General features: G+C 39.1%; 4 protein-coding genes across 5 annotated transcripts in view; 1 reads left to right on the top strand and 3 right to left on the bottom strand.

The window, feature by feature from the left end:
- ubr3 (ubiquitin protein ligase E3 component n-recognin 3) overlaps positions 1–852 on the bottom strand; it is a 40,277-nt gene extending 39,425 nt beyond the window's left edge. For both annotated transcript variants that reach the window (XM_008399679.3, XM_008399687.3), the window contains exon 1: positions 404–852. In XM_008399679.3, coding sequence (XP_008397901.2) covers positions 404–837 — 434 coding nt within the window. In that variant the 5' untranslated portion in view covers positions 838–852. The remainder of the gene's footprint in view (positions 1–403) is intronic.
- A 1,068-nt stretch (positions 853–1,920) lies between these two features.
- Positions 1,921–5,154, top strand: mettl5 (methyltransferase 5, N6-adenosine). The gene is made up of 7 exons (XM_008399660.3): positions 1,921–2,226; positions 2,337–2,451; positions 2,522–2,706; positions 3,553–3,635; positions 4,175–4,226; positions 4,296–4,345; positions 4,693–5,154. The coding sequence occupies exons 1-7, from the start codon at positions 2,127–2,129 to the stop codon at positions 4,732–4,734; spliced, it is 627 nt and encodes a 208-aa protein (XP_008397882.2). The 5' UTR covers positions 1,921–2,126; the 3' UTR covers positions 4,735–5,154.
- On the bottom strand, positions 4,379–12,799 carry ssb (small RNA binding exonuclease protection factor La). The gene is made up of 12 exons (XM_008399648.3): positions 12,643–12,799; positions 10,731–10,796; positions 8,881–8,984; positions 7,936–8,110; positions 7,345–7,452; positions 7,157–7,260; positions 6,746–6,817; positions 6,621–6,663; positions 6,396–6,536; positions 5,747–5,933; positions 5,521–5,658; positions 4,379–4,905 (listed from the first exon to the last, which is right to left on the bottom strand). Exons 2-12 carry the CDS (start codon positions 10,788–10,790, stop codon positions 4,835–4,837), a joined length of 1,203 nt encoding a protein of 400 aa, XP_008397870.1. The 5' UTR covers positions 10,791–10,796; positions 12,643–12,799; the 3' UTR covers positions 4,379–4,834.
- Positions 12,800–13,848: 1,049 nt separating this feature from the next.
- On the bottom strand, positions 13,849–17,989 carry klhl23 (kelch-like family member 23). Its single transcript, XM_008399696.3, has 4 exons — positions 17,455–17,989; positions 16,123–17,349; positions 14,802–14,954; positions 13,849–14,716 (listed from the first exon to the last, which is right to left on the bottom strand). Exons 2-4 carry the CDS (start codon positions 17,342–17,344, stop codon positions 14,403–14,405), a joined length of 1,689 nt encoding a protein of 562 aa, XP_008397918.2. The 5' UTR covers positions 17,345–17,349; positions 17,455–17,989; the 3' UTR covers positions 13,849–14,402.
- Positions 17,990–18,321: the final 332 nt, after the last annotated feature.

Genomic DNA, 18,321 nt, shown 5'->3' with positions numbered 1-18,321 from the left:
CAATGACAGTCACCGTTTTATCATTGAGCGATTACATTGACCACTATCACTGATTTAAGACATTTACTTAAAAGCAGTTTCCTAGTTTGACAGAAGAAATAACCTAGTTTAGTCGCCCGTTTATGTTATATCTAGGCAGTAACCATTTGGTAATAAAGAGATAGACTAGCTGTTGCTAAATAGTAGTAGAACCATGTTTAAGCAGTAAAAGTTACCTGCCTAGTTTAGGGAGCTTCGACACAACAGACTGGAAATAATTCATAAAATCTCCGACATAACAGCACAAAACAGTGACACGGAAAACCCTGATAGGAAAATTTTATCAGCTAGGTTGGCTCACTTCACAGCAACACCTGTCAGAACGATTCCTGCTAGCCCATTAGCATGAGCAGCTAAGACTTACCCACTGTCTCGCATGACATTACTGTCTCCACAGTCACAGGCCCCACCAGCCTGACTCCTGAACATGTTGAAATCATGGCCCGTATGGTCTCCATTATTAAAACACTCAGCACACAGTGACATGCACGGAGAGATGCCGCAGGTCCGACATCGGTATGCCACGAAATTAGCCGTCCAAACCAGTCCGCACAGAGTCGCGTTGTCATAGGAGCGGACGGTTTTACAGAACTCCTCGAAACCTTCGCCTCCCGCGATCAGACATTTACACCAGTCCAGGGCTTCTGTGTCCGCAGCTGGTTTTTCGGGATTCAGCACGGCGTCAAGCAGGTCCTGAAGTTGTCGGAGTCCCGAGCTGTTGTCAGTCCGGTTTAAGTCTGCCTTCAAGTGGGCGGCAGTAGCTCTCTTGTCCCGGCGTAGCAGCGACGCCGCCATCATGCACTCTGGCTTGTTGTCCACAAATTTATTTTTGTTGTCTTGTTTCCATATTCTCGGGCTTTCTCGCGATACCGGAAGCTCAACTGACTACTCGTTACAAGCAAGCGATTTTCTTGTAGTACATTATGTTCTGTTTTCTGCTACTGCAACAACACTATTGACATCCCTGTTCGCGTATTTTTGAATAGATAAGCCTGGCACGTATTATTTGTGTAACTACTTCAGTTCATGCACAGTCATCTTAAGTCCTGTTTTGTTTGAGCGTTTCTAGGCAACTGATAGTTTGGGACCGTCCCACCCTGCTCAAAGTCTTGACAGTTATTGGATTTACTATAAGTATAGTGAGAATGCATTTTTATTGTATAATTATCAACAAAAGGTGACCAACAATAAGTGTTGGGTTCAGCATTAGATGTGAGGGGATTTTCTGGATTATACGGTAAATAATATTTCATATTTAAAGTCCCCTTACATAATGTGCCATACCAGAATTCCAGGTGTAGTCGAAAAGATTATTTCTTTTAAACCATCCATCTTCTATACTCTATTTTCTTTGCATTGTATAGAAGACTCTGCCAATTATATTAATTGATTAATTGAATACTTTGTCAGTATTCACATGCTAAAACATGCAACACATGTTAAACTTTTTAACATGTGTTGCATGTTTATCCATCTACTGATAGATAAACTAAAGAGGTATATCCATCAGAACAATGAATAAACTTTCAGCAGGTTTGAGTGATAACTGTATGTGCAAGAATTTGTTAGCAGGCTTTTATGGAATCGATATGTATATGAAAGAGATTTCCAGACTTTAATAAGCATCAAACCAGATAAAGTTGAATTAACACAACGGGAAATTTTATATAACAAATTCTTACAATAAAAGGTAAAGTTATGTCACTTAGTTTGTCATCAACACCTAGTTTGTAATTTTCTGACCATTTCCCATCCACACTCCACTGCAGAAGGTGGCGGTAAGGCGTCTTGTAGTTGACCTGCAATGCACCAGAAAATATCAGAAGAAAACCAGAGAAAAAGCAGAGAAATTAGCCTGCAGTTGTATTTTTCACCCGTAGAGGGCTGCAGAGCGCAATGTTGTATCAAAACTGGATTAATTACAAGACGAAGAAGCACTCTCGGGTTTGTTTTGTTTGATGTGCGCCAGGAGGAACATGCGGGTTACCTTAAAAGCTTACTTTTGCTGTCTGTAATTTAGAACTATTTGAATTAATGTTTTCTCTCGGTGTTGCTACATTGCTGTGGAAAAATCGCAGTATCGCGAAATGAAGCTGAAGGAGTTGGAAAGCTGCCTGCAGCAGGTAGACACATTTGAGGAGCCAAAAATCCTCTTGGAGCAGTATCCAACCAGCCCTCACATTGCAGGTGAGTTGGTGAGCATCTGAGCAGGTGTTCGCAGACTGAATATATATATATATATATATATATATATATATATATATAAACTACTATATTGTTTCCCTTTGTCCCCACAGCATGCATGCTTTACACGATTCACAACACGTTTGACGACATTGAGGGTAAACTGGTGGCAGATCTCGGCTGTGGCTGCGGAGTCCTCAGCATCGGGGCTGCCATGCTGGACGCGGGGTGAGAGAAAGATCCCGGTGTGACAGTCCTTCCTGTTGAGCAGCTTGCTGATGTTTCTTGTTCTAAACAGATTGTGCGTGGGTTTGGAAATCGATGAGGACGCACTAGAGATATTCCGAAGGAATGCAGAAGAATTTGAACTTTCTAACGTGGATCTGCTCCAGTGTGATTTATGCCACCTGGAAGCTGAGGCTTATGGCCAAAAGTTTGACACTGTTATAATGAATCCACCGTTTGGTACAAAACACAACCAAGGTGAGTTTAACTCGACAAAGAAGTTACTGGTAATTTGGTTTTATTAATTGGAAATCGATTGTAACGGAGGCTGCACAGTGGCGCAGTTGGTAGAGCTGTTGCCTTGCAGCAATAAGGTTGTGGGTTCGATTTTCTGCATGGAGTTTGCATGTTCTCCCTGTGCATGCGTGGGTTTTCTCCGGGTTCCTCCCACAGTCCAAGAACACGTCAGGTTAATTGGCCTCTCCAAATTGCCCCTAGGTGTGAGTGTGTCTGTGTTGCCCTGCGACAGACTGGCGACCTGCCCAGGGAGACCCCGCCTCTCGCCCGTAACGTTAGCTGGAGATAGGCACCAGCAACCCTCCCCATCCCACTAGGGACAAGGGTGTAAAGAAAATGGATGGATGATTGTAACGGGGTCATGCTGGGAAAACTACTTGATTTCCTTTTTTCATTTGCTTTTTTTTTTTTTTTTGCACACTACAGATCAAAGACGTTAATATCACACAAAAATAACCAAAGTAAATACAAAAAGATGTTTTCTACTAATGATCAAATCCAATGTGGAAAGAAAAACTAAACATCCCTGGTTACATATGCAAAAACTAATCACCTTCATCCTTACATCATGAACTGTAATTAACTACAAATTATCAGTCTGGAAAGGATTACTTAACCACTTAAAGCATTTTTTAGCATTCAGGAAGGCAAACTTTACCAGCAACATTGACAAAGGCATCCACAGTTTGCTTGTATCGCACAAGTTCAATAAGGATTTTTTAAAAACTATTTTGGCTGCATGCTCTGTACAAATCTGCTATAGGCGAGTTCATGTTAAAAGTATTTAGTTTTTACCGTTTATTCAAGGGATGGATATGAAGTTTCTCCGCGCTGCTTTAACCATGTCAAAGACGGCGGTTTACTCGCTTCATAAAACATCAACACGAGAGGTAAGCTCCAGCTCAGTTCACCCCTCTGCAAATTTATACTGATGCTTCACTATTTTATTCTAACCTTCATTTATTACCCATCTACATTACCATTGCCTCAAAGTTTTCTTTCTTTAGTCAGTAAGCATTTATAATTGTGTAGAAATTAAAATTGCACAAATTTTGTTTGTGAAGATTTTATATTACTAGGGCTCCTGCTATTCCATAGCTTAAATGTAATACATTTAAAGCTCTTTTAAGACCAGTCTCATCTGAAGTCACACTATTTTAAGTCAAATCACACTAAATATACACTCTACAGTATTGAACAAGGATATGATGGATAATGTGACAAAAGCAGATTTGATTTTAATCCCCTTGGCTTCAAGAAGGAATAAAGTCAACAGAAGCAACATGTACAAATTTGAGATGTAACCAACAGTAATTTAAGACCTAGAAAGGAAACTTTGAGGATGAGATTTTAAGACCCCACATTTTATGATTGAATATTTGAACTCATCTAATGTGATGCCAACATGCTCGACTGTATGCGATTACAGCACATACAAAAGAAGGCTAATGACTGGGGAGTGAAGATGGAAGTCTTAGCAGGTTAGTGAGACAATTCAATCCTTTTTAATCAAAGGAATATTAAACCCTAATTGTGTTCTTTGCTCATAGAACTGAGGTACGATTTGCCGGCTTCCTACCGCTTCCACAAAAAGAAGTCTGTAAGTTCATTAACAATACGCAATATCAAGCACTTCAGATTCCAAACAAAACTTTATTTTGTTTATTTTATTTTATAAACATTTAATTTGCTACTGGAAGATGCAAACTTAAAAAAAAATCATGACATTCGTATCAGTCAATTGAGTAAATCTACAAAATAAAGAAACAAAACCAATGGCACACAAATTCTAGATATAGCTCATGAAATTAGACCGTCAAGTTTACATTGATTGTGCTAAAATTAAAACTCTTTCCGATGAGAAAAGAAAACATAAAAATGAGAGGCAAAAAATAAAGGGCTTAAAAGGCTGAAAACTGACTCCAAGTTTTCCAAATGTTTCTTCAGGTTGACATCCAGGTGGACTTTCTACGATTCTCAAAGACCTGAATATTTTTTACTGGAATGGGTTCTAAGTTGCCTCTGCATTTTTCACCGTTTGTAATAAATGTGTTTGCTAAAGAAAAAATCTCTGGATGTCGTCTCCATATTACGAGCCATTTTCAGTTTTGGAAACTTTCGCTGGAGGACCGTCGGCGTCTTCAAGCTCTCTCTTTGGGGCTGCAAGAAAAACAGGACACATTGAATCATCTGTACATGTTTGAGAATGAGGATGCTGCTGCTGAGAATATGTAATGCCATGTAACGCATTTATAATCTATTACATTTTGTATTTTTGTGTGTTTTATTGGGATTTTATGTGACAGAACAACACAATGTAGCACAATTGTTAATTGGAAAGAAAAATGTACATACATTGATACTATACAGAAACTTAACTCAAAAATAAAATTCATTGCTTTTATTAAACTGAGTCCAGTTGCTCTCTGGAAATCCCAGGGATTTTCAACAGCAGCATGAATACAGATGAAGAGATAGAGCAGTGGGAGCGCTCAGGGCTAGGAACCTTTATTCCTGGTTGGATATTTGGTGTAGGTCGTCTCGAGTCTAAATAGAGCAGTTGGTGTTTGTTCTATTATGGACCATAAATTTAACCTCTCAACTGGGGATTTTTTTTCTTGATTCTTCCACAAGGAAGATAATCCCAGTGTGTAAATGCATACTGTAAATATTTGTTTTTAAAGTATGCATTCTCTTTCCACTTTGTTTTAAAGTGTCACAGAGAATATAGTGAAATTTTAGTCTCCTGTATGTTATATCAATATTTACACTTACCTTCCTCACCCTCGCCGTCATCCTCGTTATCACTATCGAATTTCGTTTTCTTTCCCTGGAATTGAGTCCTGCCTTGATCTCTGCCACCTCTTCCTCTTCGGCCTCCTCTTCCTCTGCCGCCGGATCTTCCTCTCCCACCTGTTTCAACCAGACCCAACCTATCAGCACTTAAGAGCATCTTTGCTACTATTGTGCAAGAATGTGAAGCCCGGAGACAAAAACGTACCTCTGCCTTTTGATCGATTGAACGATTCCTGTTGGGCTTCGATGATCTTCTTCAGCATCTCTTTCTCTTCGTCTCCCTCCAGTACCTGCCATGTAACGCTGCTGCCCTTCATTTTCAGCTCCCCTTCGTTTGCCTCTTTGGCTTTCTCAAAGGCTTCTTTTGCGTTCCCATCAAACAGAAGCGTACCCTTTATGTGAGCAATAACAAAATTAAAAACAAGTCTTCCACTGCTCTCCTGTTCACATTTTCTTTTCTGTAAAAATTAACTTTTCAGACTTCAGAGTCTTCTATGGTAAAAACTTCAACAGCAGTTAGAAGTACGGAAATTTAGGAAACACGAAAGAAAAGGAGGACAGATAAGGACACGTTGACATAAGGAAAAAAGGAACAGGAAACGTAGATAAAGGAATGATGGACCAAGGTCAGGAAATAAGGATTACAGACGAGGGCAAAGTGAAAAAATGACCGACATAAAGAAGGAAAGAAGGGACAGACAGACGAAATAAAAGGACAAAGCAAGAGAATAATGTCTGAAAGTACATATTTTCCATGTTCTTCTTTGCTTTTTCCTTAATGTTCCAGACCTGAATAATGGGAAAATAAAACTGTACTTTTGCAGACTGTATAGGAATCCTTGCAGACAACATACCTCCTTGGCTCCTCTTGTGAAGTCAACCCACTTTATCTTTCCGTGCCCAGAGAACGTGGTATGGAAGTCCTCTCTTGAAACATCTTTGAGCTCTCCAGAAAACTTCAACAAACATCCAGTCTGTTCATCCAGAAGTAAACCCTGCAAATCATAATTACATATCTCAATAAAAATGATCCAAAAGCAGAAATGAAGCTTCATGAGCACATGGTTAAGGAACCTTACCATTTCTTTTTCCTCAGCGTTTTTCTGCTGCTGCTGTTTCTCTCTGTAAAATGTTTAGATAAGAAGGTGGATCAGATATTTTCAACAATGTTTCTGGTAGAAAAGGCCACATCCTGTCAACTCACTGCTTTGCTTTAGCTTTTGTCTCTGCTTTGTAGTTTTTCCTCTCTTCTGCCTTCTTTGCATGGTAGGCTTCCCTGAGAGAACAATCAAAGGATATTATAAATAGGACATTATGTGGTGTTTTATCCAGCTTCCTATATTTTGCAAAGTATGAAATTTGCTTTCCACATTTGTCATGTCGAAACAAGGAAATAACTGAAGCATGGAAAAGATTTACAGTTTTTATAAGATAATCAAAATTGCAAAAAGAAATATGTATATATACTGGTGAAAATAGAGTCCTTTCTCTGTTACTTCTATCCAAAGCAAGAACATTTTCATTTGTTATAATAGGTTATGAACCCGTCCCAGTTTTATGTTCACAACAATGCTATTGTGGCACCAGTCTGTTCACAAGAAGCAGCCGAGCTCACCTGGACAAGACGAGCATCTCATTGTCTTTAAATGTTTTTACATCCGTCCGTTCCAGGAACTGCTTCGCTGATTCCTCCGTTTCAAAGCAGATGAACACGGATCCCTGTAAAAGACATGAAAGAAAGAAATATTTTAAATCTTCCAACCTTTTAACGACTAAAACTAGTAAGTGATGCTTTTCTTCTACCTTGAAGTGCCGATGGACGTTTTTTCTCATCTGAATGCTCTCTATGCTGCCTTTCTCGTTCAGCCACTCTTGAACCTCATCCAGAGTTGTTTCAAGAGGAAAACCTTTCTGTAAAAGAAAAAAAAAACATTAACAATAATGCCAGAAATAAAGGAAAGAAATTACCGTATTAGAATATTCAGGTCGTCACATTTTTAAAATAAAATGAAATGCTCAAGAAAACAACATTCACACAATGAGGAAAACAACATTCACACAATGAGCCATGGATGACCTAACTTGAATCAAATTCAAAAGTTGTTGCCTGATAGCAATACTGGATATTTTCTAAACTTTCCAGACTTTTTCAAACACAATTTTCCATAAGCTCTCAGTTCTTTGTGTTTATTGCAAATTTAGGATATGTTAGGCAGACTTCAAATCTGCAGAAATACAGAAACAATAAAGGGGTAGGAACACTCTGGATTTACAACACTAACAACAGGCTGCTAAAGTAAATTGTGTTTTGTAGATATGAGTGAAAAAATTTTTTATTTGAAGCAGATGGCACCAGTATCATGAATATAATAAACAAATGTGTATGAAACTTACAATGTACACAGATCTGTGTTTCACTGCGTCTTTGTATTCATCATTCTGCTCTGGTAAGGGTTTATCTGGAGACCTCCTTATTTTCGTCTTGTCCTCATTGATCTCCAACAGGCCAGACTTTGATTTCTGGAGTGCTGAAATGACGACGCTGCTCTCTGTAGTTAAAGCTTTCAGTCTGAAAGAGGACGAGGTGAAGAAATGGTGTTTAAATTGTTCAGACAGGTAAAAGTTGTACAACGCAACAATGCAATTAAAGTAATCTAAATATTGTTTGTCAGCAAGGTAGTCCAATTACCAATTTTAGCCAGTAGGATTTTGCCAAATTGTGAGACTGTTTCAGTCCTGACCACAGACCTCTCAAATATTTTTACCTCACTACAAATTTGCATTCTCCGATTTACCAATGACTACACCTGGCTTTCAACACTGTGCATCATTAAAGGATATTTCTATTCTATTCTGTATTATGACCACCCAGTCATGCTGAGGACACTTCAGATGAATGGAAATACCAGGTCTGAACAGAGATTTTGCAACTACTTTCTACAAAGAGCCAAATGTGAAAGAAACAAAATAGATGATTGTGTATTTTGGTGGGCACTCCTTGTGATGGTTTTTTTTTTTTTTTAATGTCTTCAAACGTCAGTCTTTCAATTCAGCACCATGCATCTGAGGCTTGGTGATGTTGTATTTATTCAATATTCGAAAGGAATATGAAGAACACAGTAATATGAAACCCAATACAACCCCAAAGCACCATGACCTCATATCATTCCCTCACTGTGATATTTATTGATTTGCTGGGGTTGAATTTCTAAACCACTGGATGTAACTTACGTTTTTTAAAACAATCATGGACTCACACAATGTTATTTGATTAAAAATGTGTTAGCTGATACCTATATGAAGTTAGAGTTTCGAAAGGTAAAGAGAAATCAAACAAACCTGTTGAATTTAAGCATGGTCTCCAGCATCACCCAGCCATCATCAAGCTGCAGCTGCTCCTTCAGAAACTTGTCTCTTGGAAGGTTGTGATCCCCAAAGTAATACTAGGTGAAAATAAGACATGTTATATATATATATATATATATATACAGGGGTGAAAGTAAGGGGGTATGGCAGGGTACTGCGTACCCCTAAAAGATTTAGAGGGGGTATGCAGTACCTGCAAAAGAGGGGAGCGGCTGTCTGCTGTAAAAAATCAGTGGGTTCACTGTGCAGCCACGACTGCCCCCACTAATTAGCTGTGACTCATTCGTTTTTCAAGAACAATCTAAAACAGACTTAATCAGTTAATAACTTTTTTCTCATTTCATATTGTTTCTGAACTGTTCGTGCTTTGCTAGAGCAGGGCTGCAACACGTCGATCGAAGAAGGTTTAGAGTCGATCTCGGATTTAGGTGACAAACAGCCAGGACACTGAGACCAGAACGTCCTCCTCTGGCTCCTTATCAAAACGTTAATAACTCTATTAGAGAACAACAACAAAAAAAATCAACAAAACGTGTTCAAATTAATGATTAAACAACAATAATAATCTCAGTAATTATTGTTTCAACAAGGTGTTGCGCAATTCTGTGGGTTTCGGTTCCATTATCAAAATAACGAGCAGAGCAGTTAGTTTAAAATTAACTAATCAACCACCGCGGTTTTCAGGGAGCTTATTAATAATGGCAAAATAAATATCAAGCCTGAAAACCTGACATCATAACGGACTGAAGTTATGTTTTTAATCTCTGGTCGGCTTGTGGAGTGCAGGTTGCCATGGCAACGGGTGTGCTTAAATGACAGACGGAGAGTAAAAATGTGCGAGTGGTTTAGAGTTAATCACCTGTTCAGTTATTTTACCTTTGTTTTCCTTTGTCTTGGCGCATTACAGCCGCTGTAGTTTCTGAACATTCAATAAACTACAAACTTAGACTAATTACCTCGTTCTTTGTGAGTATACATCGATCACAACAAACATCAAACACGGTAAATATGTTTCATTAAGTATTTAATAAACAAATGTCTTCTACCACGATAATTGTGTGAAAATAAATTGTCTAATATAAAAAATAGTTTGGTGCTGTCGGGCTCAGAGTCTAAGAGGTTTTTCCTTTATCAAACAAATTAGTTTTTTGCCTCTTATTTAGTGGAAATATTGATGATACTTTCTCCAAAATAATAACCTTTTTCAACCACTGTTGAAAATGAGGCTCTAACATTCACAAATGACATTGAAATAAAATCCAGTCCAACATCTGGTTTGAGGTGATTCCTCTGGATCCTGTTGGAGGAAAAATATCCCAACTTCAGAAGATGAGCTTTTAACTTAACACAGCTCTGTAGTTCCTCCTATTGGTATGAGAGTCAGGGTGAGGAGGCGCCATGTTAGAAAGAGAAGTGGAAGCTGCAGGATCTTCAGAACAAACAGGTCATGATGCTCGGCTACTGATTACCCCTCTGTCTGGACACAGGATCAATAGAACCAGTTTAAAAGCTAAAATGAATGGTTATATGCCAGACATGGAAAACTGGAACTGGGATGCACTCCATGCCATGATGTTCAGGATTTAGGTCTCATGGCATCTCAAGGTGTCAACATTACAGCCAGTGGGCTGAGGGGAATACAGCTTTATTTTGTAGCAATTCAAGAGCTACCCAGCTTTTATATATATATATATATATTATTTTTTATTTTTTTGTCATAGTACCCCCAAGAATTTAAAACTACTTTCACCCCCGTGTGTGTGTGTGTGTGTATATATATATATATATATATATATAGGATTACATATTTAAGTCAGAATTACCTCTACTTGACGAGCCACTTTCATCTCAATGGGAGACATCTCTCCTTGGTTTTCAGCCATCCTTCTCTGCAGAAATCAGTAATACAGAAAATCAGCTGTTTTGTGGTGCAGTATGTTGTTAAATCTGTTGTCTCACATAGCTTATCAATTCTTTGAGAACATGCAAATGTTCAAGTGATGTCCCCCTTGTTACTTGCCTTCATTGTTAGGCAATATTTCAATACAATAAAGCTTTTCCCCCAGCCTTTAAAAAAACATGTTATGTTCCATAATCTATAGTGATCTTATGCCATGGGTGTTGTTCTGTGCTATTAAGGCAAAATTCCCCTCTTGACTGGGATTAATGAAATATTAATTTATCTTTGTTTAAAATTTATCATCCTTAAATCTGAGAAAAGGAGAACCAATTTAATAGAAAAATCTAGTTTTTTGGGAAAGAGGGGTTTTTTTTAGGAAGCCTTTAGTCCCATGGGCTCAAACTCCAGTCCTCCAGGGCCAGCTTCCTGAAGCTTTTACTGCTTCAGCACACCTGGCTTCAATATCAGCTCATTAGCAAAGCTCTGCAGCGCTTGACTGCATGCTAGTGAGGCAGTTTCACCATGTAATCAAAGTGTGTAGGACAAGGGACAGATCGGTTCAGACCACTGCTTTAGTACATTAAGTATCATTGTATTTTATGACTGAATAATATGGCACACTGTATAAAATTCACATTCTTTAGTGACCCTCAAATATATGAAAGAGATCCTGATTTGGGCTACAGCACAAACTACTGCAACATTACTGTTAAGCACTGTACTGGTGATTTGAGTTGCCATCAACACTTCCCTTGTGAGTAATTCAATACTGACATTGCAATGACGATTGGGATATGACAAACTGCGCAGGTCTCAGTTTTATATATTGTTTCTGCAAAGTTTGAATGATAAAACTTGGGAGAACTGCACAGGTCTGAGTAAAAAATGTATAATCAAACTATTAGAAAGCTGAAACTGTATGAATAGTTCATTTTTTGTGTATCTGCTTTGTCTTCTCAAATTCTGATCTGAATCTGCGGAGTTTCCTTGAATGGAAAATTTTTAAACAAATTTTTATAATTAACAGGTTACTGTACTGTTTGATAAGTAGGATAAATTGGAACGTATGTAACTGAACTGCAATAACGTCTTGTAAAGTGGAGCTATATAAATAAACTGAACAGAATTATACATTTTGATTTTTCTTTTTAATTTAAAAATTTTATTCAAATTCCATATGATACAGTTCCAGAAACAGCACTTAAATGTATTCTTTTAACCATTCAGATCTGAAACTTTTTTTTTTTTTTTTTAGAATTGTGTGTGTGTATCTAGAGCTTGGATCCGCATGACTTTCACCAAAACCGAAAACTGAATGCATTAAATTTGCTATGCTAGTGTGTACAAATTAACATAATTGCTCACGTCATAGTACAAGGCCAAATTTATTAGGAATTGGGCAAATACATTTCTGTTTACATTATTTGACTCAAAGGATCATAAAACTGAAGGAGATTAACATTTCTTGGACAACTCACCCTAGTTAGTCTCATATATGAAAACAGCTAATACAGAGGCAGATAGCTTGAAGAGGCTAACCATCCTGTTAGCTTAGCTTTTATTCACCAGCTTTGGATATTCAAACATTTCAGACATTAATGCACAGCCAGCTAAGTTAGTAGAATATTTTTACATTATAGTGATGCTCATTTTAGTTAAAAGACTCTTTAATCCGGAAAGTTAGTACAGCTTCACTATCTGCAAGCTTCCATAAACAGCATACAAGTCACAGAATTATAAAATCCTCCTCTATCCCTCTAAAATCCATAAGCTAGTAAACGACAATACGAGCCGCACATTAGAGCATTTTCAGTACGATTGAATTAGGTACTTACGTTATGTTGAGAGTAAGTAAATCGCACTTTAAGCTCTAAAGCACCGAAAGTCTTCACTACACTACGCGCACGTTGTTCAACTGCGTGTTACGGAGAGTGTCAAGGGTCAAAAAGCGTTGCCATCGCATTTTCTTTCCAGGTCAAAATGCTGCAATTCAGTATTAAACCAGCAGGCGGTGGTGTAATATTGTCTAACTGCACGGCATAGCATAGTGAGGTTCACCAGCGTTTTAGTTTCAATGAACAAATTAATGGTGGTTTTATTGATATTGATAATAATACAAAATATAACAGGTGAGGTAAGAAAATAATTTAGTTCAATTAAATTCATCAACTCACAGTCACAACAAATGTTACGTCAAGATAATTCACAAGGTAAACAGGTCTAATTCACATCTATTTATATTGAATCCAATTTAATCTAAATATATTTAAAAGCAATCCAGTCTAGTCCAGAACAATATATTCATGTAGTCAGATTCAAACCTTATACACACTAATTCCATACATTTATTACACCAAACAGTCAAAGTAAGTTGTTTTTGTAAGACCAGTGGTAGAAATGTATTCGAGGAAGTCCAATCACTTGCATTGATTTGTTGACATCGCAGCATTTCCTGTTTCAAGCATGAAAGTGATGACTTGGAAAACAAATCAGTTCTACTTAATATTCTTTCAATAACACATTTCTGATCATTACCGAGTTAGTAAATGATATGTATTTCTTTAAATTGAAATAAATGACAGGATTAAATCAATTTTCACTTTTTCCTAATCCGTTTCAAACAAAGAGTGGTAAGCTTATTGTTATGTTCTCAGTTGTGAATGCACGTTGTTGTTTTTTTTCTGGATACTTGTTTGTTGTTTTTTTAAACTGTTTGAAATAAATTCATAAATCAAAATAAAAAGATTTAATTAGAAAAATACTGCTAAAATACATCTTTTGCAATTGTGTTCAAAGTAGCTTCCAATATATGCAATCATCTCTGAATGTAAAACTGAGCCCTGGAGTAAAAATACCTATTGATGATCATTCTATGCCAACACCGCAATGGTTCTGGTCCCCTCCTTTGTCTCCTTCTCTCTCAGATTACCAGAAATGCAATTATTAATATGAAAAGAACATCAATTGTTTTGGATGAGAACATATTTGCAAATAGGTATTTTGATCTCGTTACATTAGAAATGGTGAATGGAAAGGAGGAAGTGGGTGTGAAATTTCTTTATTTTCTGTCACCAAAGTTCTTACTTATCCATTTGTTGATGCTTATTTTACCTTAAGCCTGATTAAAAGAGATCTCCAAAAATCAGTAAGCCTATAACGTAACAACTGAAAATGAAAAACAAAAAAAAATAACAAAAGAAGGTGTCCTCTTGTGCATGGAGGGTGTTGTGTTAAGGAGAAATGTGCTGAATGTTTATAGGAAATCACCCGTTCAAACAGAGTTTAGCAGTTCAAGAGAGTGAAGTAATTTATTTAGTTAAATTGCAGTGGAGGTCCAGTCCTGCTATTAAAAATGGATCTCTGTCTAAACTTTTAAAACACTTAAAAATGAATTAAAACCTTTCAAGAATTGTTAAAAGACAACTACAATACTCATTGAGAGACCCCTGAGATTTTCACATAGCACTTTGGCAAATGTACCGTGAACAAGTTAACAGATCATTTTGTCATGGACAGACTTTTTCAAACTCTAGGGAATGCTGTGAATAGACAATTCCATCTATTTTGTAATATATATAGATATATGTGAAAAACGTCAATGGACGCTATGAACACATACGCAACCATGTGACCTGGCGGGGCTGGGCAGGGTCCCTACTATCTCCCACGAGTCCAGCTCTGGGTCATATTTCTCAATGCTCTGTAAGTACGTTCCCTTCGAGTAGGAGTACCCCCCTGTTACATAAATACACCCACTTATCACCACAGCCCCACACTCCATTCTCCTCTCCTTCATCACTGATATGGGCCGCCATTCGTTGCTCTCTGTGTCGTAGCAATCGGCAACTGTCGTCTGTCCGCCGACCAAATACAGCTTGTTGTGGAGAGACACAGAGCAAAGGCCATACTCTGGAAACAGAAGGTACAAACACAAGTAATCAACTCTAACACATCAAATCAATGCTCCTTTTCTGTCCCCTTCGACTACCCTTACCTGGATGTGGACTTAGTGTTACGATGCTCCATTCGTTGACGTCTGGTCTGTAGACTTGGACTTTCTCATAGGTGCAGCTTCCTCTGTACCCATAATGGCCTCCAGTAACGTAAATTTTTTCTCCCATTACGCATGCAGTGGCATTTCCTACACCTTGAAAAGAAAACAGGGATGATAAGGATCACCTGACCTCATGCCTGCTTAAAAAGTTGTAGACTGAAGTCTGTGTTCATTGATTTTTCTGGATGGATCAATGTTGGGTTTTCTCTAAAAGATTCTGAGATAAACATGAGGCTTTGTGAGAGTTAGATGTCCAGCTCTAAGTCATGTGATCACATTGCAATCACAAACTTCAGTGTTTGTTATGGGGATTTTATGAAATAGATCAACTCAAAACATTACTTAATTGCAAAGAGGAAGGAAAGTGAAACAATATTTTCAAAGGTTTTAGCGATAAAAATCAGAAAGGTTTGGTGTGGTCTGTAGGCAACCCCCATTACTCTGATACTCCAAAATAAATTCCAGTGCAAAGTACTGCTTTAGGATGTCAACCAAATGGGATAATAGATTTCACATGTGTGTAATTTCATTTTAGCAAAACAGCAGTTGCTCTGGGAAAGTTTGCTGGAGAACAGTAATCAACAGAGAGCATCGTGAAGATGAAGGAACATACAAGTAAGGTCAGGGATAAATTTAGTAAGTTTAAAGAAGGTCTGAACAATATCGCGCGCTTTCTACAGTCTGAAAACGTCAAGTGAACGTCACAGCTGCAAAGAAATGTATATTTTACCTAAACTGAAAGGCTGGGCAAGGACTGAACGTCCAGTTTACAGTTTTGCGACATGCAGATGAACACCTTCAGGCATGAAGATGATATGCTCTGGCCATCATTCAAAGCACAATGTGTGGCAGAAAACTAACACTGCACATCAACTATAACTAGTGTGACACATGGGTATAGTTGGAAGCTGTTCATAGAAGATATGACAAGTTTACCTTCCAGCAGGAAGACAATGCAGAACAAACGATACATTTGTCCAGACATAAATGTAGTTGAGAATTCCTTGTAATACTTGGGGTTGGTTGTTTTTTTTTTTACCATAGTCATACCTTCAAGGTTAAACAGCAAATATTACCAGGTATCAACTTGTGTTTTAAAGTGCATACTTCACATCATGTTATATTTGATCTTGCATACAAATGTCCAACATTTGCATGCAAGATCAGCAGTATTTTATTATTATTTTTTAAATCTTTAATAGATAGTAATCCAAATTAAATGCAATGCATTTGAGTTTTTCTTCCCATTAAGTTGCTGTACCTTGGATCATTTTGGCTACTGGAAACCATCTCTTTTTCAAAGGATCATAAAATTCAGTCTCTTGCTCGGGAGCTCCTCCTCTGTAGCCTCCGATGGTGTAAACACAGCCATGTAGAGCCACGGAGCAGTGATAGTACCTGGCAGTGATCATGGGACAACCCTCTGTCCATTCGTCATAGTCACAGTTATAAACTGAAACAGTGTCCAGGGCTTCAACGGTGTTAGTCCTGTATCCACCAGTCACATAGATGTTTGCACCAAGCAGGCTGACGCTGTAGCTCTCTCTTCCGGGATCAGGCATGTCTTTCCCCTGCACCCACGTGTTGCTGACGGGATCCCAGATGTGCACTTCACACAGAGGGTGCCAGTAGTATCCTCCAATGATGTACATACTGGGGGAAATTTTTCTGCTTGGAGGGATCTCCTTGCCATTTGACCTCATCGCCTGAACAATCACGGATTTTAACTTCCCATCGTTTTTTGTTAGATATTGCCTGTGCACCTCCAAGGAAGTGTTGAAGTAAATGTCATCCAGACTCAGGTGGATAGAGTGGAGCAGGTCTGACACGCAGTGAACCCGACTATCCAAGTCATGGGACACCCACCTGACCACACCATCTATCAGTGCCTCATCTCCCTGCACCGTGAGGCTCTGATCCGCCAGAACAGACCTGATCTTCTCACGGTCCAGCTCCAGGAACTCCTCCTGCTCCATGAGCTCCGGGAACCTGCTCAGCATCACTCTGCTGGCCTCCCTCTCCAGCCTGGGGCACTGATGGAGCTCAGCAAAGGTGTGCATGCCCAGGCAGTTGTCCACGTCCAGGAGGCGGATGAGGAACTCCTCGCAGGCCTGCTTGACCCTGCTGAACTGCAGGAGGTCCGCAGCCTCCAGCAGGCTCTGCACGTTGCTCTCGGTGACGCGCACCCGGGCCGTGTAGACGTAGTCCAGCAGGGCGCCCAGCACAGCGCCGTCCACGCCGCTCAGCTTGATGACGCTGTCGGACCTCTCCCTCATGTCGGCCGTGAACATGACTTTGAAATAGGAGCTGCGGGCCGCCAGCAGCGCTCTGTGGCAGTGGAACACCTGACCGGACTCGCCACACTGCAGGGTCACGTCGGTGAACAGGCCGCGGATGTAGAAATGCCTGAGAGCCTCCAGGAGCTCCGCAGGATGCTCCCCGTCACTGAAGTCATATGTGTAGATCTCGTTTTTATGAGACATTATATCTAGAAAGAGAGAGAGAGAGAGAAAAAGAAGAAATGTAATAAGACATGACAAGCAATTTAATGCAACATTTTTTCATACTTAAAATACAGTGAACGTGTGCGTACCTTATATATTTCCATGGATGTTTGTTCCCCACCGACGCTCCTCTAAGCGCTCCTCTCCAAAACACATGAGCCTCAATTTAGCTCAGGACTGTCGCAGGCAGCTCGATCCTATTTTGGTGTTTGTGTGCAGCAGCGGCAGTAGCGAGAGCCCCTCCGCCCCCCCTCCTCCTTTCTGCGCACTAGTGTCCAGGTCCTTGACAAAGCCAGAAGCCAGTCCGGTCGGCACTCAGAGGAATCACCCTGCGCTGTTATTTTCCTCTGAGAGCCTAAATATAACCCCGGCCCACGGACTCATGACGCGCTCACGGACGGCGCATTAGCAGCAACCACGCAGACGGAGATACACGCACAGAATACAAACACAAACGAGCAGCGCCTTTTAAAACGACAGCAGAGCCGAGTGATCTGCGTGGCCCATTCATGATTTACCCCTCCAAGTCTTCCCGTTGCCATGGTAATCTGAATGTGGTATTCCAGTGCGACGGAGGCTTTAACCTAATCCAGACGTGGATTAGGGGGACAATAATGCTCTGTATTCCCTGCAGGACAAATTTTCACACAGGATTAGACAAAAATATTTATGTACCCTTTGGACTTCAGTAAATTATGACCCAATGTGCTTTATAACAAGCATTATGGGCTCTGACGCAAGCGCTGAAAATGTGAAATTTTTTATTTATTTATTTATTTACCCGTTTTATCTCTTAGACTGACTAACTATACATTCTGTAATTGTATTAAAACGGAATTTTATATAATATTTAACACTATTAGCTGGACTACAAAATCGGTTATAATTAGCTGTAATGGATTATAAACGCCATTTCTTTTCTACAAAGTTTTCTTTTTTAAAATATAATGATTTGG

The sequence above is a fragment of the Poecilia reticulata genome, chromosome 2, assembly GCF_904066995.2.
Source record: "Poecilia reticulata chromosome 2, P_reticulata-male-v2, whole genome shotgun sequence".
Lineage (NCBI taxonomy): Eukaryota > Metazoa > Chordata > Actinopteri > Cyprinodontiformes > Poeciliidae > Poecilia > Poecilia reticulata.
The sequence above is the reverse complement of the archived record's forward strand: the minus strand, read 5'-3'. Positions and strand labels throughout refer to the sequence as shown.